Source organism: Equus caballus, chromosome 10 (genome assembly GCF_041296265.1).
Source record: "Equus caballus isolate H_3958 breed thoroughbred chromosome 10, TB-T2T, whole genome shotgun sequence".
In the NCBI taxonomy this organism is placed as follows: domain Eukaryota; kingdom Metazoa; phylum Chordata; class Mammalia; order Perissodactyla; family Equidae; genus Equus; species Equus caballus.
Window position 1 is genome coordinate 55,487,994 of NC_091693.1, and position 24,890 is coordinate 55,512,883.

A 24,890-nucleotide genomic window follows, 5' to 3' on the forward strand; every position below is an offset into this window, starting at 1 on the left:
TTGAGACTGAGAACAGATAAAAATTAAATTAAAGCTGACTTTAAATATCATCTCATGACCGTTTAAACGGTCACCCCCTCCATCACCAACAAATCTTAAACTGTCAGAAGAGTACCTTGTAATTAGTGATTAGTGTTATCACCAAAGCACAGGATATAGCTCTGCCTTGTATCTTTTTAAATCTCATTCTGGTAGCAGGAAGATTATTTTTCCGCAGGAATAAATACTGGAAAAACTGGTTAACATCAACTTCCACTCCCCTCCAACCTCAGCCCAAATACTTCCCCACAAACACTCAGATACACACAAACACACACACACCACACATGCACACACATCACTACCTCATTTTTCAGGTGAGGATCCAGAAAAAAAGACAAATGTGGTTTTGGGCTTTTCCTCCCAAGCTCCACAGTAAACCAATAATAACTATAATAAATAAAAACTGATAGAAATTGAGTTGCCTTGAATGTTGGAGAGGACATGTGCTTGCTTTTGAGGATAATTGGTTCATTTTGTGCAACTAGTGGCAGCTTGGCTTCAACAGAGAGGGACGGACTGCGCCCCTCTGTTTCTGCAGGAAAGGCTGTTACCTGGTCCACAGCTAAAAGCTGGAGTGTCAGATACAAATAAGCAGAGGGCTTTCATCTCTTCTTTTTTGGAAAAATCACAGTAGTAACCAAAACTTTCATTCCAAACAAATGACTTCCATTAGGAGCCTGGAAATCTGAATTCCGGTTGAAGCTTTTTCACTAACCACTTTGCCAGCTTTAAAAAAATAAGTCAATTTTCCTTGTTGATGAGAAGAACAAACTAGAGAATTTCAAAATCCCTCCCAGCTCTTCAATTTACTAGTTCTGTGAAAATGGGCTTGGATCAGAAACATGCTTTTACAGGGAAGGAAAAATATCAAAATGATGTGGCACTAAGAGGCTTTTTCTCTAAATATCTGGCCATATCCACAGGGGATTCCTTTTACTGAGTTTCCCTACAATCTCCTCTCCTGGGCCTCCCCCTGCTCTTCCACCTGATTTCTCTTTCTCTCCTCCTCATCTTCCTTGTTCTAATGCTTGAGATTTCATTTTTTTAGTAAACTATTACGGGAAAGACTGGCTGTGCAACTAATTTATTGGAGAGTGGAAGTCCATTTTTTCTTTCTCCTTGAGAAAATGAGGTCACACAGAGCAAAGCTTAGAAGAAAATTGGGCAAAATTACCAAAACGTTGGTAAATGTAAGAATCTTTAAACGGATCAGTAACTGGCATCCACTTTTGGCTCATCTTAAAAAAATTCTTTCATTTCTACTTAACAATCTGGTCCTATATAGGTCACTCACTACAAACTAGTAATCTAGTCCCAAAAGAAGTTTGATAAAATTCATTTTTATTAGGAACGTGGGCATTTCCTATTAAGTATTTATAATATTTTATTTGGAAGACATATTTCATTTGTCCAAATTTTTCTGGAAAGGTATACTAGCTATATGAATACCCTTTTCAGAATTTAGTTTCCACCTTTGTAAGATATGGAATTGAAGCTGATCCATCTCTTATAGTTCTTGTGTCCTTAGATCAAGAACAAGAGATTTAAGAGAAATAAGCTTAGTCTTTTGATTTATATTATGGCTTCATTTAATTTTTAAAATAGGCTACTCATGCATTTAGTACAAAATTCAAAAGATACAAAAGCCTATACAGTGAAAAGTAAATCTCACAACCTTCCCTGTCTTGTCATCACACTGTTCTGTGGTTTCTTCAAGAGAAACTCCAGGGATTTTTAAGTTAAATGTTGCTTGATGAGAAGCCACGTTTGGTTTTGATCAGTACCAAATGTTACAGCACTACTAGGATAACAAGCTAAGTATATTCTTAAAATTTTGTTATTTTCCTTCTACCGTTATTTTAATTCCTGTATACTTTCCTTCTCAGCAATGTTTATATTTGTGTAACTCATAATGGTTTTTAAGGTATTTCGATATATATTATCTCATTTGCTCTAAAATATCATTTGTGGATATAATTTACAATATTCTGCCTTGCAAGGAAGAATAATAAATGTCATCTTTTTTACCATATATGTATTTAGATGATGCCAAACTGTCTAATGGGATGCTGATAATGGAGTGGTTTTGTAAAGTGTTACTGTGACCAATCCCCAAACATCATGAAAATGATCAACTGAGGGTTAAGAATTTGGAGACTGATTGGAAAGTTCATGCATATGATAAGGGGCATATATGCCTTAGGATCAGCCCTGAGTGGCAGGCTGCTGGGCTTCACAGAAGTGCCTGTGGTTAGAGCCTCCCCAGGTTTGTGAAGGGTCAGGGAGAGCTCCTGCTGTCAGAGGTCTAACCCTAACCTTCCCCAGCCCTCCCAGGCTCAGTAGGAGTCTAAAGGCTTCAGTGGACCACTATTTTTTAAAACAGAATGTAAAGGTCTAAAGAGATAGCAAGTACCTACTCCACACCTGCGTCCATCTGCAAAACTGCTGGTAGCCTTGCAAAGAGAGAGGACACTTCCTTTGACTTGCCCTACCAGTTCAGAGGGAAAAGAAAGTCAGAGTCACTGGAGCCTTCTCTCTAGAAGTCAAGGGAAGAATGCCTCCCTGGAGTGCATCTAGTCACTAGGGAATCATAATGACGTCTCCAACAGAAAAGCCCAAGACTGGAGGTGCTTCAGCTTATTTTCCTGGTCTTGAGCCATCATCACTTTCAATAAAGTAGAAATCCTTTCAAAATTACCATCAGTTTTATCTGAAACATTTTTAAAGATCAACCAGTAAGTATTGGGCACCACTAGGCTCCAATTAGAGTACAGAAAAGAGTAAGACACAATGGCTGCTCTGCATGAGTTTATGTTATGGTTGTAAGGAATATAACAAACCCCAAAATATTTATAATACAAAGTAGAAAATTTTAAAAAATCTGAGAAACACAAAGGGCTTTCATTAAACTTATCATAATACAACTTACAAATGCTCCCTCATATACCTTAAAATTAAAAAATGACTGAAGCTGTAAGTCATAGGTGAAATAGAAATTACTGACAGACTCTGCTTATTTCAAAAGGGCCAGAAATGAGCTCTTCTTTCCTCATTATGTTTTATGAATTTGAAGAAGATAATAAACCAACAGAGTCTATAAAATGCATTAATACCAGGATACATGAGAGCCAATATGTTATATGCTTAGACTTGGGATTATTCTCAGGAAAGAATTAGGTGACTGATTGTGACATCTTATTTACTGCTCCTAGTTGAGTGGCTGAAAGTTCTTCCTAACTAATTTATTTAACTGGAGTTATCATTTAGGTAAGTCATGGATTTAAAAAGCTACTTTATAGGCTCTATTAGATAAAGAATACATTTATCATTTTTTATTGGCCACCTTCCAAATAAAGCACACACTTCATTTTATTGGACACTTTCTAATACAATCCATGTATTATCAGAATAGAAATGGTTTCTTATATTTAAAAACACATTTGTCTAAAAGAAGATCACAGAAAGTAATTTTTGCTTGATTCTCCTATATTATGAGGAGCATGTACTTTTAATTTTTCAAGATTATATAGGGTTAAGATGAACCAACTGTACTGTGATAATTGGAGAACTCTGTACAGCTCCTCTGAATTCCCGGATCCATGGTTATTAAACTAATCTGCTCTCAAGTCATTGTTTAAATTGAATATGTTTGTCATCCTGTAAGGTGAATTAATTGTATAAGGATTGAGTCTTCTCATCACTAATTATGGAAGGAAATTAGAGTTTATTTTAAAACATCAGGAAAATAAAATAGTCATGTTGGTTTTACAGTGATCAATTTACAATCTCTTTATAACACGCAATATTGAATTCAAAATGGAAAAACAAAAAAAAAGATACAAAAAGCATTGTCATTCCTCTCTGATAAAGTATATTTCCCTAGACCATAGCAAATTTTTCATGTGACCGTGTGCACTCGAATACCTGGCCCTGTGGGGTTATTCAACTGATGTGGCCCAGGTTGCAGATTTAGTCCTTCCTCAGTAGACGTAGTTCCTACAATGGCAGATCACACTTCTTGCCAAATAAGCTTACATTTGTCATTAGATGCAAGAGAACGCAGATAGAAACAGTGTTGAATAGATGAATCAATGGAGCTCCCTTCCCACGGCTGAGAAAACAGCTACCAGGGTTCAGATACTGATAATAGTTAATGGGCATGATGAAGGTGATCTTCAAATAGAAAGGAAGACCAACAAGACAAAACAGAATAAAAAACTGACGCAACTACTACCCTTGAGGAATTCCAGAGAGTACATGTTGAGTTTTCCAAAAAGCACAGAGAGGAGGCTGGAGGAACACTTTCAGATACTTATATTAGATCTGTACTGTCCTCGTAGACTCCAGCTGCAGGAAATGGGGTTGATTTAGGGGATTCATATACAGGAAACATTTACCCCGCCCTTGCTATGTGCTGACCCTATGCTAAATACCTTTAGATAAATTATTTCCTTTAGTTTTCAGTCCTTATATCTACCACACCTCGGCACTAAATCAGAACCTCGAACAAGACTTTGAGGAGACACTGAGGCAACCTAGGAACTAGATTTGCTCCTCCTGAACACCTTTTGCAGAAATAACGGCAAGAGTACAGGGAATAAAAGGGAAGACTTGACTTATACCTACTGAAATGATTTGGTTCCTTTGGGATCAAAATCATAAAGGCAAGCCTAATGATGGATTTAAAAGCAGAAAATTGGGACCTGGATAGACAGAGATCTAGTTAACCCAGTTTCATCTCAATAAACAGTACTCTGTTTGTCTTGAAAATGTTCTTATACCCCAGTGAGGAAAAAACCAAGGATGGTAGTAAGCCCATGTATTTTTTAAGAGTTCTTCTTTTTTATTTTTTGAAGAATACAATGTTTGGTAAGATATAGTTATACTTACACATTACCATGAACTATATTTTACTTCTATTTCAGTAAAAGCTTCCATAATTTCATGATTTTAAATGTAACCTCTCCAGGAAAATCACACAAAGCACTTTTTTTCTTTGTTAGCATCCACAGAACAAATTAACCAGATGGAAAGCTCTAGTCAGCTGTTTCGTTTCATGGGAGAGTAGTTCATCAGCTCTCAGGAGAATTCGCATTTGACCTCTCCACACAAGACATTCAGCTTCCAACAAACTGGGCTTGCAAATATGTCCCTAGAGACTAATATCAAACATTCCACTACAAATCTATGATGCTGGTTTTAGGTTATTTTTGATTGATGGCCTGAAGTTACGGCTCTAGTTATTTTTAATATTGTTTTTGAGTTTTTAAAAAGTGGTGTTTGAGAGGGGAAGAAAATAGCCCCCTTCTTCAAAATGGGATATACAGTTAAAATTTCACATTTTCCATCAAGTCAAGCACACCTACATCAATTTACCCACGGCTTTCCATTCTTACATCTCACTTGATCCTCAAGCAGGATTGTAAGCAGCTGATATCGCTCTCATTTCACAGGTAAGGAAAGTAAGGGCTGGAAAAGTTAAATGGTTTCCACAACAGTGGGTCAGTTATATGCTAGTGCTTAAAGCAACCAGTGCAACAATCTACAGCTTCTGCTTTCCAACCCAATACTCCTCTCACTATGTCTTGGATTACAAACAAAAACCAGGTAATGAAGTACACACAGTTCTTCTCACTGCACCCTCCAAACCAAGAAAGAAAAACTTAAAAGTAGAGTTTCTGTACTAGTTACTCTAACTCCTTCATATTTTTAAAATACGTGAATTTTAAATTAAAAATTTTTTTTGCTGTAGAACATATATTTATCCCATCTGACCTAGTTTACACAGACTTTGGAGGATCTATTTTTTCATATATCTCATTTAACGCCCCTAAATTTTGTCAAACTCAGTCACTCAGTCAAACAACACTTCAGTCAAGAAACACTTCAGCCAACATCATAGATCTCAGGAGACGAAGACCTTGCAATCTTGGTAAAGACATGGTTTGTCTCAAAATGTTGTATGCGTAGACCCAGAAAGGTGGTGTAGCTTCCAGTAGAGAACTGAACTATCCAGTCAAACAGTCCAAAAACTGTTCATAGAAGCTTACTGGTGCCCCTAGTTTATAGAAAAGACTTTTAATGTTGTCAACAGATTAACTGCCTACTTCTGCTGTTTCTTGATAGCCTCCTGGCTGGTATTTGGAGAGCACTCCAGCTGTCTTCTTCGGCTGTCCTCACAGGGAAAGTGAGAGAACTCTCCTTGCCATGGGCAGGCCCCATGGGCTTTCCCTTCTGTTCTCTAACCTTTATTCTCAGCCGTTTGACATATTTGCCATAGATATAATAGATATAAATTAATTCACTACTCGAGTGAATATGTAGCACACAAATTCTTAACTCTTTTATGCTTGAGCCTTTATCCTTTATTCGGTTGAGAGAATCTCCTTTGCATATGTATTTCATTAGTACTTGTCTGGGACTCCAAGCCCTTAGAGAACAGACAGTTTTCCATTCATTTGTTTCATCAGCCATAAAGCATGTTCTGAGGTTCTGCTATGCTCAGACCTGAGATACACAGATGAAATAAGCAACATCCTTGCTCTTGAGGGCCTAACAAATGAGAGAGAGACACACAGGACAAAACAGCTGTTAGAAAATGTGGCAAGAGAAAAACAGACAGATATATGAACTAATGAGAGCAACTACTCTGTCCTGAGAGATCTGAGACAGCTACAGAGAGAAGCATTTTCAACTGCACCTTGATGGATGAGGAGAATCATAAGGTGGACAAGGTCGGTAGGTGACAAGGAGGAGGGCATTGGAGATAGAAGAAAAGTCACATGTGAAGGCTCAAAGGCATACAAGGACATAGTGTATTTAAAGAATAAGGAGTCACTGGAAGTGGCTAAGGCATGGGTGGAGTGTGTGAGTGTTGGGCCGTGTGGGATTGGGAAAGGGCTGGAGAAAGAGTGGGAAAAGTAGACAAGTAGTAAAGGGTCTCTGTCCTACATAATGGAGTTCACACTTTATTTTACAGTCAAAGAAGAGCTGTTGGACATTTGTCACCAGGGAAAGCAAATGATCACAGGAGTCTGAGAAAGATTTTTCATAAGTGTTGTGGAGGATGTCCTGGAATGCCCAGGGAAATGGAGCTTATCCTTAGAGAACAAAAGCCATGTAGTAGAAATGAGTTTAGTTCCACTCAATAGAGTAAGAGATTTTTAATAATACCTTCAGCTCCATGTAAGCCACTAGAGTCCATCAGAGACATGAGGAGGGCCTAAACTAAGATCCGAGGGATGCTTCTGATGTGGAATCAATAGGATGTGGTCCCCAAAAACATGTGTCGGGGATGCAGGCGGGGAGGGGCAAGAGGAAAATGATTGAAACAGTTGCCTTAGGAGACTAAGTATCTAACTGTGTATTGTAGATGTTTTCTATAACTCTTTATAGAGCATAAAGAAATATGCTTTGCTCAATGAGGCTTCCAAAATGCTCTTGACTGGCCGTCAGAGCAACAATTCAAGTTAAAATCCTAAATAGGAAAATGACCACAGGTAAATTCAGTTAACTATAGTTCGAATTAAGATTCTTTATCCAGTTTCTGTCTTCATCCAATTTTGGTATATCAATCACACAAACTTCAAAGACTTCAGCATTTTGTACTGCATTTCCCAGGAGCATTTTAATATTCCTTACACCACTTAGATTTAAATTCTTCCAAGTTCTTTCCTAAAGAAAAGTGAAAGCAAATCTACAGAATCAATGAAAGACCCAAATGAGCACTTGAAATAGTCGCACAGCACTCCCAAATGAGCAGAGATGTGTTTATATAGGCTGAGGGAAGCTGCTTTGAATAACCAGATGAAAAGCCAGAGAGCTCAACAAACTTTGAATTAAAGCACAGTGTGCTTTTTCGTATGGGCAAAAGTAGTGGTTATGGCATTATTTGCATCTATTTAGCAAAACTTGCAGATCATGTGTTAGAGATAGAAGCAATCTTAAATACCATTTGCTGTACATCCTCTATGCTGTAATCAAATCAATGTAGTAACTTATAATTGATATTTAGAATAAAGCATATATAGTAATTCAACTCCCTTGAGTAAATAAAATTCCTCCAAACACACCAACATAGGGACATTATTGGAAACCAGAAAGCCCAAATTATATCCCAGTACATTTCAACTCTACCATAAGAAGGAAAAGCCCTCTCACTTTTGAAACTTGTAAGCTATAACAGGAAACTAATAAGACTTATACAGATCGTCCTTGATTTCCACAATGCTCATGCAGGAAGCTTGTTCATACTAGAACCATGTCCTCGCTTTGCACACTTTCAAGGTGACTGAGTATTGAGAGAGGGAAGGAGAACTTTATTGTCTCCCTCTCCCCTCTCTTCCATCTAAAATGGTCCCCCTCAGCAGTCAAGCCTTTGATTCAGCCCACAAGCATCCTGGATCTTCCCAGTGTGAACAACTTCCATGACTACCATCAGCATACCAAACCCTTCTCTGGATATTGCTACACCCACATGGATTATTTCTCTGGTTACAAACATAAGGAAAAGATGGTTTAATACATACTACTTCTACTTATTTATAATCCACTGATTTTTTGAAAACCTTAAAAAAATAAAACATTACAAAAATAAAAGAGAATATTTCTAATATATATGCAAAGCATAAGAAATAACAACTTGGCTTAAAAGATCAAACATTTCCTACATATTTGAAACCCCCTTTGCAACTTCTTAATCTCCTATCTTACTCCAGAAGTTAATCTTATATTGCATCCTGACTTTGTGTTTATCATCATCATGCTTTTTAAAATAGCTTTAATAACATATATTTTCATGTATCAAATTTCTATATATATATGTCTGATTTGATTCTCTGTTTTCTTCCACTGATCTTTTGGTTTATCCAGCTGCAACACTACATTATCTTAATTACTTTAGGTTTCGGTGTTTCATATGACGTCTTCCCACTATCATAAAGTCTTTAGATATATTGCATTGCATTTAATACAAGCATTATGTTTAGTGCTTTCAAACACTGTATTTTTTAACATCATATTTCAGGTACATAGGAATTCTATGATTTTATAATCTAATAATTTATTATATAATCATTTGGGTTTTCCCCTACACAGAATCAGTCATCAGCAAATAATTATATTTTATTTGTTCTTCAATTCTTATACTTTTTTTTCTCGACTTAGTGCACAGTCTATGACTTCTAGTATAAAACTAAATAGAAGTGGTGGTCATGGCATTCTTTTCCTGTTAGTAAAAGCTATCAGCATTCACCATTAAGCGTAATGTTTGCTATAATTTTTTTTAATTAAATTGAGGAAATTCCTTTTATCAGTTTGCTAAGTTTTTAATCATGTGTCGAAGTCAAATTTCATCAAGTGCCTTTTCTGCATTTGCTGAGATAATTACATGGCTTTCTTTTTTATTTGGTAAGTGTGGTGAAATACAGTGATTCTCTCTCTAATTTTAAACCAAAATTGGATTCCTAGGATAAACTCAACTTATCATACAATTAACATTTTCATATTTCACTGGATTCAATTAGCTATTATTTGGGGTAAGATTTTTGTATTTACAGCAAAATTTATTTTTATGAGTGTGATTGGCCTATAAATTTTTTCTCATGTTTTCAGATTTTGCTATCAAAGTTTTAATAGGTTCAAAATTAACTGGAGCATGTTTCCTGTGTCTAATATTTGGAATGTTGGTTAAGATTGGCATTATTTCTTCCTTAAGGCTTGGTAAATTCACTGGCGAGGCCACTTGGACTTAAATTTTACTTTGTACATAGGCTTTTTATTACAAATTCCATTTCTCTAATAGTTTCCAACTAGTTGAAATATTGTATTTCTTCTTGTGTCAGTTTTAATGTTTTATTTATCATGGAAGTTTCCTGTTTTATCTAAATTTTCAAATTCTTTAGCTAAAGTTTTTCTACATAGGTAATATTTTAGATTCATCTACATATTTACAATTTTTGTTGTTTTTCACTCCTCTCTTCATCTCTGATCTTCAATCTGAGATCAACGTCCTTTTGCCGGAAGAACACTCTTTGGTATTTATTGTAATATGGGCATGATATTGATCTATTCAGTTTCTGATTATCTGAACATGATTTTTTAACCTTCATTATCAAAAGATATTTTAACTGACTGTAAACGTCTAGATTGGCTCCTAATTTCTTTCAGCAGTTTTAACTTATCTTTTCATTGTCTAGCTTCCGTTTTTTTTCTGTTGAGAAGTAGGCAACTTCTAAATGTGTTTTTACTCTAAAAGTAGTATTTTTACTCTAAAAGTAGTATTTTTTAGATGTTATTTGTCTTTGAGTTTTAGTAGTTTTACCCTGAGGTGCCTATGTGTGTGTGGTTTTAGTCTTGCTGAGGTTCATAAAGCGTGCTTTTTAAATTTGTGGTATGATGTAATGTGTCAGTTTTGGTAGACTGGTCACTATTCCGTCAACAAGATTTCTCCTTCATATTCCCCCCAAAACACTTTAAAACAACACTTTTTACGTAGGAAGAGCAATAATATTTGTTCATTAAGTAGAATAGTGAAAAATAGACTCCTAATTGATTTCTTTTTGTGATATACCTCCCTTCCAATCTCTTCTATCACCATTTCCAAATTAATTTTCATAAATCTCAGCTCAAAACATTTCACTCGGCTATTCTCAATCAATGGTTATATCTTTTCTATAGAAAAAAAATGCATTCAACTCTAGCTTGAAACTTAAGCCATTGATGATCTTGCCCAGTCTACCTTTCCAAACTTGTCTTCCGATATTTACCTTCTCATGCCCTGCATGCCGCTTCAGAGAAATTACTTGCTGTTTTCCACACATGCCTCAGATATCCAAACACAAATGTCTCCCTTAATTCTGTTGCTCTAGCTCAACTGTCCTTCCCTACATCTCCAGGAAGGGACAGGTTTACACAGGCTAAGATCCTGGGCTTCAGTTGCTGATGGCTGTGGGTTAAATCCTAGTTCCAGCACTTTTATCACCCAAGTGATCTTGGCCTCTCTAAGCTTTGGTTTCTTCATCATGGGGATAATATTAATCACTGGAATAATAATAAAAGACCCCGCCTAGAGGTTGTTGTGAGGATTAAACGAGACAATCCACATAAAGTGGTTGACACAGTACCCAGCACTGAGGAAGCACACAGGAGTATTAGATATCCTTGTTGGTGTTTTTAATATTACTCCAAGAGTTGTAGAGAGTGCACTTTGTCTTCCTCAACATCTGTTCTGCCCTATAATCCAGAGGTCAGGAACCTGCTGCTGCTGCCGCCAACACCACTATAACAATCTCTCACAGCCAAAAAACTAGTCACTGGACTCCGGAAAACCTGAGTCCAGGCATTCTGAATGGTAGAAACCACTCACATCTCTATGACCCAGCCTGCCAACATCAACAGCAGTGGGAACACGTCTATCATTTCACTTCCATCTTCCAATTTACACACATGTTTTGAGTTAGAAGAGCCAAATTTGCGCCTCGAACACTAGCTGTAAGAGGGTCCAGGAAATGTTTCTAGCTACCTGGCCTCTCCAACTAGAAGGAGGACAGAGCCAAGGGTGAGAAAACCAATCTGTGCTATCTACCACATGATCCATTCAAATACACCTTCTCCGAGCTGTCCCTGAAGTTTCCCTAGCTAGAAGTAAGTGATCCTTCCTCCTTCTCTAAACTGGTGCTTTCCAACCCTTGCTGGACATTAGAACCAACTTGAAGCTGAAAAATATTTGTTCTTATTCTCCATCTCCAGAATTCAGTTTAATTGGTTTGGGGTAAGGATGCACTTTGGAAATTTTTAAAATTCTAATGTTCACTCTATGTTTAGAACCACTGACCACTGCTATAAATTCTTATAATCTTTCATTTCACCTTATCATTTCCTAACTTTTATAGTTATTTTAGTTATTTATAAAATGTCCTTACTCTTCCTACTAGATTATAAATTCTCTAAGGATAGGATTTGAATCTAATCTACTTTTATGTCTGTCACAACTTCTAGCAGATTACTTTGCAAATAAAAACTGCTTATATGGTTATTGAAAGCATGAATAAATGAACAATGTGTGATGCCTTGCAAACAAAAGCATATTAAAGATACCAGGCATGGCATCAAGTCCTTGCCTCTCTCCTGCTTGTCATTGTCTCAGGTACGCTTCTTGTGGTTCTATTACTTCCACTCAGCACGGTAAAAATTTAAGTGAATATACTGCTCACAGCATTAACCTTCTAATCAACAACTCTCCATAAAATATCACTTGACACAAAATTATACCTGGTTTAAAAAATAACATCTAAGAAATGACATTCTCAGCTATGGAAACTATAACCAGTGAACTCACATCTTTTAAGGTATAAATCTAAAATCTAAAGGAGGGACCTGGAAAACAAAGCCAAATCCACTCATGACATTGGATTTCTGAACTAATTATTTTCTTCATGAGTTCTTCACGGGTACCTCTAAATCAATCTTCTAAACCCCAGTATGTGATGATACAAATGCTGTGCTTAAACTGTTATATAATTGTAGAATGACTTTGAAAGAAGTTTGACAAGAATATCTAATTGATATTAACAATAGCATTTCTGAGTTCATACCTAGAAAAGTTAAATACTATCCATTTGGGGTACGTTGTTAATGTTAAGATTTCTTATGGCTAATAATTATGAATCAGCTTTGCTTGAGGATTTTAAATCTTTGAAAGCAAAAATTTCCCAATATCTTTGCCAAATTAACCCTCAGATGGGGGCTTCTGAGATAAGAATCACATAGTCCTCATCCTCTTTCCTACAGCTTTACCTGTTGCAGAATGATTAAAAACAAGCCATTTGGTCTTCTCTTCAGCTCTGGGAATAACACAGAGTTATTCCCAGAATATTTAAAAATATTAGTATTGGGGTTAAAGAAGAGGAAAAATTACACAATGATGTTTAGGAGAGAATAAGGTGGCAAAAAGTGATCTGATTGGAAAAATTCATACTCTTGCCTCTTTTGCCTGCTCTCACACCATTTAGAACTGCTTGTACCAAAGGTTCAAATAGCTTTAAAAAGTTTTAAATTGTTTCAAGGTCTTCCTTTATCCTGAATATTCCCAGGTGAAAATCTGTTCACAGGACTCATCATTTCCCAACTTCAGATGAGAGCCTCTGCCGTTCTCCCATTTGTCTTTTCCCCATCCTTTCCTGCCAAATCAAGATTGATCCTTCCTGCCTGCCTTCTTCATTTCTTCCTAACAGATTTACAACACCTTTACTTTCTTAAAGTCTTCCTAGAAAGGTCTCTCTGTACTGCAGCTCCTCCTTCCCCTTTCTATATGGTTCTAGGGGATGTGTATCATCTAATTGGTTATAATATCTCTATTTAAGAAACTCTAGTTGGGCTTATTCCTATATCTGTAGTTAAATGATAGACTTCATGAAAATGAGGACAATTTCTCAGTGTATTTTCTCCAACCAAGAATGAGAAAGTGAACATTCAATTTATTCTCTTACCTCAGTTATATTCACAATACAAACGTAAGAGATAAGCTAAGAGAATCCAGACTTCTTGAGGACAGGAGTTCAAATATTATGAGCAGTTAGTCAATACATGTTGACCTGGCCTAAATGCCTACTCTCACTGTGTAGTTCTATAAAACACAAAATCTCAAAGTTTTGAGATATTGAACTGACTGTTCTCACCCTACCCAACTCCTTTATGTTGCTTTTAAAAAACAGATGGAATAAGAAGTAACTTTTTCCTTTAAGAAAAAAAATGAACAAAATATGGTCTATTTTGTTAGGAATTTTCTTTTCTTTTTTTAATTTTCTTATTTTATTTTTTTAAAGATTGGCACCTGAGCTAACAACTGTTGCCAATCTTCTTTCCCCCATCCTCTGCTTTTTTCTACCCAAATCCCCCCAGTACATAGTTGTATATTTTAGTTGTGGGCCCTTCTAGTTGTGGCATGTGGGACGCCACCTCAACATGGCCTAATGAGCAGTGCCGTGTTGGCACCCAGGATCTGAATCCTGGGCTGCCGAAGCAGAGCATGTGAACTTAACCACTCGGCCATAGGGCCGGCCCCTGTTAGGAATTTTCTATGGAGCAAGGCCTCTTATGTGGTTAGGATGGGGATGGGGAAGGACCATCTCTTCTGGTACTTATATTTAGACAAATATTTATGTTTATTGATATATATTTAGATATCAATATTTATATATTTAAAAAATTAATATTTATTTAGATATTTAGATTTTATATATTTAGCCTTCTGACCTGATCACCAAATGAGGTACAAGTATTGTAATGTTGTTCTTTTAAAGTATTATTTAAAATAAACACTTGAAATACTATCAATCTTGTAATCCCTTTTCTTGTTTATTTATTTTATAATATACTAAAATCCTCACAAAATAGAAGTAGCCTGAGAGTTCCCAACTCCTGAGAGGCTGTGCTTCCTGATACTACTGTGTACACCTAAAACTAAATGGATAGCAATTAAAATATCATTTTCCATATTAAGTTAAAGGTATATATCTTATTTCACCATTGAGATAAACACTTGATCACTGTAAATGTGAATAAAGCTATATTCTAAAACCTTTCAAGTGACTCAAATCTATTTTCTTCCTGTTCCCAAACCTTTGGTAACCTTTTGAGTGTGTTTGTATTCACTAGGAGGGGACATTTCTGTGGAATTAATCAAATGGGGGAATTCAATGTTCCTTGCAGATAATTTTGGCATGTTCCATTGGGAACTTTCTAGTCTAAATTTTCATCTTTCCTGGGAAAAGATTCACATGTTCCAAATCCTCAGTCTTTTCTCTCCTGTTTGTGAAGAACAACATAGCAAAACTACCATACACAGAATTAATGACCATGTATATTCAGCAAGACACTCTGCTGGAAACTTTATCCTTAAAATAAAAGAAGGTAAAATGTGTGGGAATACAATTTGAATGTAGTAAATAAAAACTAACGTTAAAAATGTTGTAAAAAGGGGGCTGGCCCCGTGGCCGAGTGGTTACGTTCGCGCGCTCCGCTGCAGGCGGCCCAGTGTTTCGTCGGTTCGAATCCTGGGCACGGACATGGCACTGCTCATCAGACCACGCTGAGGCGGCGTCCCACATGCCACAACTAGAGGAACCCACAACGAAGAATACACAACTATGTACCGGGGGGCTTTGGGGAGAAAAAGGAAAAAATAAAATCTTTAAAAAACAAAAATGTTGTAAAAAGAATCATCATAATTGATTTTCTGCTTTTGCTAAAATTTAAAAAAATAAGTTTCTCAGGTGCAGAATGAGAAAATATTCATAGCTCCTAATATAGTCCAGTGAATCCAGAGAGGACAAATCTCATTTTCCAAGAAAATCAGTGGTATCACTTTTGGTGACAATGAAAAGCTCATGTTCAATGCTAATTAAACTTTTTGAAATCCATATGTTTTGTTCTTTAATGGTTTTTCTAAATTTACAGAATAGCTGGAATTCTTATCCTGGCCTTGACTTTATGTTTTGTATCAGTTTTCATTCTGTAAGATGTAGCTGCTATTACTCGTTCTATATACATGTTAGCCTATAGCTCTTTTCTACCACTGATAGTTTTAACTGTATTTCTACATCTGGGCAATTGATCAACAGCAGTCACAAAAACCTCGCACTTGGACTGAATCTTACCTGCTGAGGAGTTTTATTTGGCCAGCTTGGTGTGGGACATTTAAATGGAGATGCCCAGGAGGCAATGGACGGATAGGCTAAAACTAGAGATTTTGGAGTCAACAGCATATTTGGGGAGGTTAAAGCTACAGATAAGGAAGATGTCCCAAGGGAGAGTATATATATATATATATATATATATATATATATATATATATATATATATATATATAGTTCAGAAAGGTCTTGGGATTAATGTGCAGAACCCTCGTTAGGTTCCTAATAAAGATTTGAGAAAGAAAACAATGGCCTAGAAAATGACAATGTACTTGATATTAATTTCTATTTCAGTTAAAGTAAAAAAGACTGTTGTTATTTCCATGGAACTCCGCCTTCAGAACTCTTCAGCAAGATAGTAAGTGATGACAGTTAGTGAAAGCCCTGTCAACAGTTCATATTTACATCCTTGAGGTGAAGCCATCCTATTTCAACACATATCACATTCTCATTGAATCCAGATTAGTGAATGATGAATACAAGATGTTTTCCACACTCTGGCTCCTGGCTTGATGCATTTTGTTAGCAAAACACACAAGAACTGCCAAGAGGGGAAAGTAGCCTTTCCCAAATCACTCCAAGTATTACCATGACTACATCATATTTGCCTAAATTGGTGGTTTTTCACTTAAGAAAATAAGAATTCATTCAAGTGCTTGACTCATATTGAGGCTTTATAATTTGTCTTATCAAAACATTCTGCTTTTATATACATGGATCATTTTCTTGTTCACAGGATTGAACCAAAATGACAACTGCTCAGTTTGATTGTCAATACTGCACAGCATCACTTCTTGGGAAAAAGTATGTACTAAAGGATGATAATGCATACTGTGTTTCATGTTATGATCGCATCTTTTCCAACTATTGTGAGGAGTGCAAAGAACCAATTGAATCATATTGCAAGGTACGTCTTACCTCAATTCACAGAATTATCGCATAGGAACAGCAGACAAAAGCTTTGGAATGCCTCTTTTCCTTTAATGTTGACTGTTCACACACTGTTGTCTGCTACTGGAATAAAGATCTTCAAAGTTTCCATCAATCAAGTCCCGGACACAATGCTTAGTACTATGAAATGTAACATATACTTTAATCTTCACAATGATCTCAGGAGATAGTTTAGGACGCTAAAGGTCAAAGAGGATAATTTATTTGCCCAAAGTTACACAGCTAAAATGTTGAGTTACTCATGGAATGGCAAGAGTACAAATGAATAAATACACAAACAATTGGAGACATAATGATTCAAAAGATGTATTTTCTGACTTTAAGTCAACCTGATCTCCACTAAACCAACTGTGCCGATACCTTCAACATATACAGCCCACTCCTCCCGAAATGCTTATTACTGTATTTTTTCCTTTTTCTTTTCTTTTTTTTTTTTTTTTTTGCCTTTTGTTTAGTTAGGTGGTGTTGAGATTTTGTTTAGTTAAATCTCAAACAGTAATACGATATTACAACCTAAAAACAAAAGTCATTCCATGAAAAACCTCTCGTAATTTATAAAAGAAAAGTAGAGGCAATTTGAAGAAATAGAGAGTCCATTTATTTTTCTCTCTGTCTCAGCAACCAACCAAGAAAGCCCTAGACTCTAGCTCTTAATTGCCCCAGAGTCTCCCTTCTATGAGTAATAGTATCAATAACAACTTTCCCTCAAGCTACCAGCACAACCTACCAGCACCAGAGTCCCAGGAGTGTTCAGTTTTATCTTATAAAATGGACTGTTTTGTCACAAACACACTTAATTAACTTTTATTTACTATCTCAAAGGATCTTTGTTACAAAGGTCTGCACTGGCATGAAAGATGCTTCAATTGCGCCAAATGCAATCACTCTTTGGTGGAAAAGCCTTTTGCTGCCAAGAATGAGCGTCTGCTGTGCTCGGAGTGCTATTCTAATGAGTGCTCCTCCAAGTGCTTCCACTGCAAGAAGACCATCATGCCTGGTAAGATCACAAGGGAATTCCAGTCTCTACCTGAAGCGGCAATGCTTTGAATTAAGCCCAAGCACAGGAAGAGTATAGGAGCTAACAAAACTCTGCTTTTGAGAAGAATGTCTTTCTTGCTATCTCTTGATCTCATTTAACGTATCTTAGAAATTAAAAAATTATTCTTTCTGCTTTGAATGGATAAATTACAGTGTTCTGTGTATTTTCATGAGCCTAACTCATAAAAACATTTCAGAATCTGAACCACAGAATAAAGATAAAATCTATACCAATAATACTAACACTATGTTAAACATCCTAGCCTAGGCATACCCAATGGCATCAGAAAGCATAATCCATCATAAGAGAATGGGGCCAACCATTGTTTTGTAGCTTGACACAAACTGGTTGGAGGGTCAGTCATCTTTATTCTCTCTTACGGAAGACAAGGATCTGTGTAAATTTTTACACTTTTAGACAAGCATTATTTTTCTGTGTTTTGTTTCTCTTCTCAAGCAGTATGGACAGCAGCATAAGAACACGATACTTTTTCATATTCTTATTGTGGATTCAAAAATTTTCTAGGAGACCATAACTGCACAACACTAGTCTCAGGAGTTGGTGCCCCAGGGCATTCCTAATATCCCTGTAATATTATTATGGCCCAATTTAGCTAAATCATGTGCAGCCTTTCAGATTCTCCACTTATAGGACTTTCATACCTCAAAATTTTAGCTTACATACAAGTGTTTCAGTGAAAGAGTGATTCACCATCATCAGGGCTGAACTCTATCTACCTTTTTGATCAGATAAATGTTCTGGAAACTAACAAAACACTATTTTTCTATAAAGATGATTGGTTTATTGCCTTAACTTTAAAATATATTTTTTAGGTAATTTTGACCTATGTTTGCTTTTAAAAGAAAATAAAATTATGCTCGATTTATACTAACAGGTTCTTACTATTGGGGTACAGGTTCCCGCAAAATGGAATTTAAGGGACACTCCTGGCATGAAACGTGCTTTGTGTGTGAGTATTGCCGACAGCCAATAGGAACAAAACCTTTGATTTCCAATGACAGCGGCAATTACTGTGTGCCGTGTTTTGAGAAGGAGTTTGCTCACTACTGCAGCTTTTGTAAGAAGGTAATTATCTAAAGAGAATGAAGCTTATGGAACCTTCCAGACCATTGTTTTTTAGCCACACTATATACTTGGAATGAACTGATACTATCATGTTATATCTGTCTTTACAAACTCATATTAGTTTTGAATTCCAACATGTCCAAAAGCACTACCTGTCACAGTGAGGATGGCCATCTATTTTTATCACCATGAAATTCCACCCAGAACATGAATTTAATACTCTAAAAGTTCAAGTGATTTAATATTCCAATTCCATTCACTGGCACTTACACAAGATTTCATGTTTTCTGGTAGAGGGAACACGTCTCCCTTTGAATACAAAATATTTCTTAGAAAACAATTTTTGATCCATTTAGTTTCAGAGAAATATCGATTTGTCTCACAGAGTAACTAAGGGAACCAATTTAAACAGGATATTTCACTCCTCACATTATGTCCTAGCAACGCAAATGTCTTCTTGGCTTGAAGCTTTTATCTTCCTCAAGAGTAGATAGATGGGCTCAAAGGAGTGACAAATCTTTAGGGAAATTCATCAGACACAAAGATGGAAGGAAAACTAAGAACTGAAAGTGATTTCCTTCACTTCCAGTTCCGTAGTATCATGTGGTACCTTTCGACGTGGATACCCATTCAAAACATATTTTCCAATAGGAAAAAAGTCATTGTTTTTAAGTAAAATTTGTCTAATTCTTTTTTATCCTCTAAGCTTTTATGTGAAAAAGTCACTCATCTCTATAATCTTGTAAAACCTGTCTGTATTCCATAAAATATATATTGATATTCTCAAAGAAATCCTTGACATGTGAGGCATCCTAAGTTTAACATAACATTATAAATTGTGGTGAGAAAGCTGAATCATGAAAACATTGGATTAGTATAGCGGTTTCTAAACATTTTTGATTTATGAACTACTTTGGCATATCTCTTAAGACCGTTTGTCCACTTGTCTCTGGACAGCTAGAATTCTCACTACCACTTTCTACAAATGAATATAGAAACACACATGCACACACACAATAATTTTCTACATATATTTACAATACTAGTACTGCATTTGAGAAGGCATCAATCAACTCCTAAATTATAATTATTAAATTACTCTACAATGATAGCTGAAAATTACAATTGATTGTAACATGATATAAAACTATCTTATACTCAGAGACTTCCATTAGTCTACCAGAAACACTGACTTAGAAAACGACTTTACAAGCAACAATCAGACCCTATGACCCTGTAACGTATGAAGCTCCAAAGAATTGCCAGAGTCAACAACATGCATTTAGAAACAGTACTGGAAATAAAATGGATAGATTTATCTCACTATTTTGAGGGGCACCTAGGCTGGCCATTTTTAAGCTATATTTTTTAAAGACTTACGCTAAAATATTACTGAGACTTGTGGGAATTATCTCAAAATCATTTATTGGGCATAAAATATAAAGTTTCTTTTGATGCTATAAAGATTCAATAGGAACTGGCTCCATGGCCTAATGGTTAAGTTCAGTGTGCTCCCTTCAGTGACCCAAGTTCATAGGTTTGGATCCCAGGCGCAGACATACACCACTCATCAGCCAAGTTGTTGCGATGACCCACATACAAAATATAGGAAATTGGCACAGATGTTGGCTCAGGGCTAATCTTCCTCAAGCAAAAAAAAAAGAAGAAGAAGAAGACTGGCAACAGATGGTAGCTCAGGGCAAGTCTTCCTCAACAACAACAAAAGATTCAAGCGGGGAACTTCTCTATTACAACAGTGCTGAGTAGTGCCTGTCTGAGGCCAAAGCAGTGTCCTTTCCCAGTTTATAGGAGCCTGTCCTATATTTAGGACATGACTTGAAGTCACCAAAAATTTATGAAATGTTTATATTGGGTAGTAGACAGACCATCACATACTAGGTTATTTTTTATTTAATTTTTTAAGCCACAAGTCCTTTAGGGAAAGTTAGATATAAATGTTTCTGATCAAGAAGATCCAAGCTGAAGAAAAACAATCTGTTTCAAACTAAGCCAAAGACCAAATATAAAACAAAACAAAATAGGCAAAAACTACTTGACAACCAGGCTCTTAGGACTTTTTTCCTAGATTGTATTTTGTGAAACGAAAATTTATTTTCTACCAAAAAGCAACTAACCTCAAACTACAAGTGCTTTGAATTCAAATTCCTCAAGTTTCAATCAGAGTATTCTGCAATTCATTGGCTGTCATCTACTGAGCACAAAATCATAATTGCCCCCACTTAGCCAGAGAAGAAACTTGTCCTAAATTCTGGGATCAGTCAGTGGCAAAAACCGAGCTCAAATATTAGACTCCATCAAGCCTGCCGACCTCTTCAAAAGGAGCATAATCACAAGCAAACTACTTCTAATGTTCCAGACTTTCTTCTCCCTAATGAGACAGTCTTTAGTGTATATATCAAGTTTTACTTTGCTGTGAACACATCTTTCAAGTTTTGAATCTTTTAAGCATTTCCTGTTAATCATTTGTCCAAACAAATCAAGGGGATCTTGAATTCTGCTGTGCCTGCTGTAAGGTATTTGAACTCAGTAGGGTGTATTTTAAATTGCTTTAGTTCATACCACCATTGTGTCCCATTTACTTATTTAGAACAGTATACTTTTTTCCTTTAGGAAAAATAACTTTCTGTCATATATCTTTAATTTTTAAGATATTTGTTGTAAGACTTAAAAATATCTTTAGAATAATCTTTTCAAAAGCCTATTCACAGACAAATAACATTGTTTACTTTGTCAACAATAAGACAGCTTAGAATAGGCTCTACATTTTCTAAATCTAGTTAATTTGAATACAAAGATAAGAACTATCTCAGGTATCACATTACTTCAGTCATTATAAGACATTTACATGAACACCTTCCAGGTTCCACAGCTGCTCCAGGAGCTCAACAACCACAGGTTTGAAAGAGGCTATGACTTAGCAATTGCTAAACAAGACAAATTGTCCAGTATTTATTTATCTGATTCTAAATAAAGATATTTTAACTTTTTAAAAAGTAGAATCTATAAATCAACAAAGTAAAAAGACAACCTACTGAATGGGAGAAAATATTTGCAAATCATATATCCAATAATGGATATAGTCAAGATACTAGTCATCATGGAAATGTAAATCAAACCCACAATGAAATATCGCCTCACACCTGTTAGAATGGCTGTTATCAAAAAGACAAGAAATAAGAAGTGTTGGGAGGATGTGAAGAAAAAGGGATCCTCGTGCCCTGTTGGTGGGAATGTAAATTGGTACAGCCACTAAGAAAAACAGTACGGAGATTCCTCGAAAAATTAAAAATACTACTACCCTATGATCCAGCAATTGCGCTTCTGGATGTTTATCCAAAGAAAACAAGAACACTAACTCAAAAAGATATATGCATCCCTATGTTTCTCAAATTATTTACAATAGCCAAGATATGGAAACAACCTAAGTGCCCACTGACAGATGAATGGATAAAAAAGATACAGTATATACTACTCAGCCATAGTAAAGAATGAAATCTTGCCATTTGCGATAACATGGATGGACCTTGAGGGAATTATCCTATGTGAAATAAGTCAGAGAAGGACAAATACCATATGATTTCACTTATATGTAGATTTAAATAAGAAAACAAGTGAACAAATAAAACAAAACAAAAATCATAGATACAGAGAACAGAATCGTGGTTGCCAGAGGGGAGGGGGGTTAAGGAGTGGGTGAAACGGGAAGGAGGTCAAGAGGTACAAACTTCCAGTTATAAAATAAATAAGTCATGGGGATGTCATGTACAGAGTGGTGACTATAGTCAATAACATCGTAGAAAGTACTTGAAAGTTACCAAGAGAGCGAATCCTAAAGTTAACTTTGTATGGTGACAGATGGTAAACAGACTTATCGTGGGGATTATTTCACAATATATACAAACATCGAATCATTATGTTGTACATCTGAAACCAATATAAAATTATATGTCAATTATGCATCAATAAAAAATCTTTTAAAAAATTAGAATCCATGGATTAAACTGATTTAGGGAAAAAATTATCTTATGGAGGAATAATAAGTATCTCTGACAAAACCCTAGTATGTCACATGTTAAGGTTCAATGTACAACCAGCATTCACTACTTTGAGTCCTTAAGCTGAAAACTCATGAAATTGCCCACAGCACCCAATTTGTGCTGGATGCAGCATTGAAACTGCTTTCCAAACATTTCTTTCTCTTGGTTTATTCATGCATTCAACAAGGGCTTACCAACTGCTTGTCAATGCAAAGTAATCTTGCCTCAGTATTGTGTTAATGGTTAAGCTATGGAGTCAGATTGTGCAGGTTTGAATGTTAGGTCTATGTGACCTTGGCAGGTGACTTAACCACTCTAACCCTGAGTAGTTGTTCATCTCTAAAGGCGGAAGATAATAGTCTCTGCTGTGTGGGGGTAATGAGAATATTAAGAAGAGGGCAACCCTTAGCACAGGGCTGAGGGCTGAGAAAACACTTAAGGAAAGTTATTCATTATTAGCAGATGATGGTGCTTGTCAATTCCATTCAAGGTTACTACTGCTGGATATTCTTGAACCCAAAATAAAGCTTTCAGGAAAAAAGTAGCTTTTTTCAGCATCCCTAAAAGTTGGACATGGGAATAAGTACATACTATAGAAAATATCTTAGCTCTAACGGCAGATCTTCAGAGATCAACAAGAAAGTCAGAGCAAGATGAGCAAAGGAATCAAGAGCCTACTTCTTTGTTCATCTTCCTGAGTCCATTATGGCCGTCTTTCTTTTCTGTTCCATTGCAAGAGAAAAATTAGGATATTTCTTACCAGTTCTATTTAACCCCTACAGCCTTTTGCTTCTCATACTGATTCAAAAAATCACAGGGAAAGGTCATCCTGACACAGGGTGACAGATCAGCCCACAGCAACACTTGTAGACATAGAGGAGAATCACATAAAGTTTGACTTGTAATAGCTCCCATGGTCATTGTCTTTTTTATGATCCCTTGGCAGGTGATAACTTCAGGTGGGATAACATTTCGGAACCAGCCATGGCATAAAGAGTGTTTTCTGTGTAGTGGCTGTAGGAAAGAGCTCTGTGAAGAAGAGTTTATGTCCAGAGATGATTATCCTTTCTGCCTGGACTGCTACAACCACCATTATGCCAAAAAGTGTGCAGCCTGCAGCAAACCCATTACTGGTGAGTTCTTTGGTTTAATATGGTCCTACCATGAGACAGTTAGAGCTATGGATTAATTTAGGAAATGCAAGTAGAAGATAGATACTCTTTCCCTTATGTTTCCTTTAAGTACACATAGGTACCTATATACAAATACAAAGATTATACTGACTCCTCAAGGCAAATATAAAGTATAATGAGGGTAGCTATGCTGTGTAGAGGGAGTTAATGCTGAACCTAATGGTACTAACTCTAAGTGAAGTACTGGTTCAGCGAAGGAGGAGACAAGAGGAGCCGAGAGGTCAAAGAACACCTTCATGAGGAGGCCTGATCTGAGCCAGATCTTCAAGGACGTGAGTGGGAGGACGGGATACTCATAAATCAAAATCCTGCTTCATTCCAAACAAGGGCAAAGGGACCTTAACAGAAAAAGTTCAAATTAAATGCAAGTATTGTACAAAAATTTGAAGCCCTATTAATTAGCGTAGCATAGGTCAGGAATTAATTAAACTTCATTTTAAAATCCTTCTAACAAATGTATTATTCTCTTTCCTTTCTATTCACTTGCAACAAGTGTTAATTATGAATAGATGAAATGAAACAAGATAGCAACCTGCTAAAGAAACAAAATACATGTGACATGATTTGAAAATAGCATAAATGGTAAATTGATCCATGTTAAATAGATTTTGAAGGTAAAAAAACGCATTACATTTTTCTCAGAGACACTCCTAAAATGCTAATGCTGCAGTAAAAGAATTGAAGCTAAAACGACACCTGAAAAACCCAGCAGCTATTCGTTTAGGCAATTTATAATTTGCTGAGTAATGTGGCAGAACTGTACTTCTACTCCTCATTGCTAGTACTCCTAGGTGATAGTTTATTTTTTTAGTTCAGTTTATGTAACATA

At 36.1% G+C, this 24,890-nt stretch overlaps 1 protein-coding gene across 6 annotated transcripts in view; it reads left to right on the forward strand.

Annotated features, from left to right (window-relative positions):
* FHL5 (four and a half LIM domains 5) overlaps nucleotides 1-24,890 on the forward strand; it is a 40,900-nt gene that overhangs the window by 10,003 nt on the left and 6,007 nt on the right. For all 6 annotated transcript variants that reach the window (XR_011422102.1, XM_005596838.4, XM_070223571.1 and 3 more), the window contains 4 exons: nucleotides 16,471-16,641; nucleotides 17,508-17,682; nucleotides 18,641-18,810; nucleotides 23,815-24,001. Coding sequence is in view for 5 of the 6 variants with exons in the window: in XM_005596838.4 (XP_005596895.1) it covers nucleotides 16,483-16,641; nucleotides 17,508-17,682; nucleotides 18,641-18,810; nucleotides 23,815-24,001 (691 nt within the window). In the remaining variant the exon portion in view is untranslated. The remainder of the gene's footprint in view (nucleotides 1-16,470; nucleotides 16,642-17,507; nucleotides 17,683-18,640; nucleotides 18,811-23,814; nucleotides 24,002-24,890) is intronic.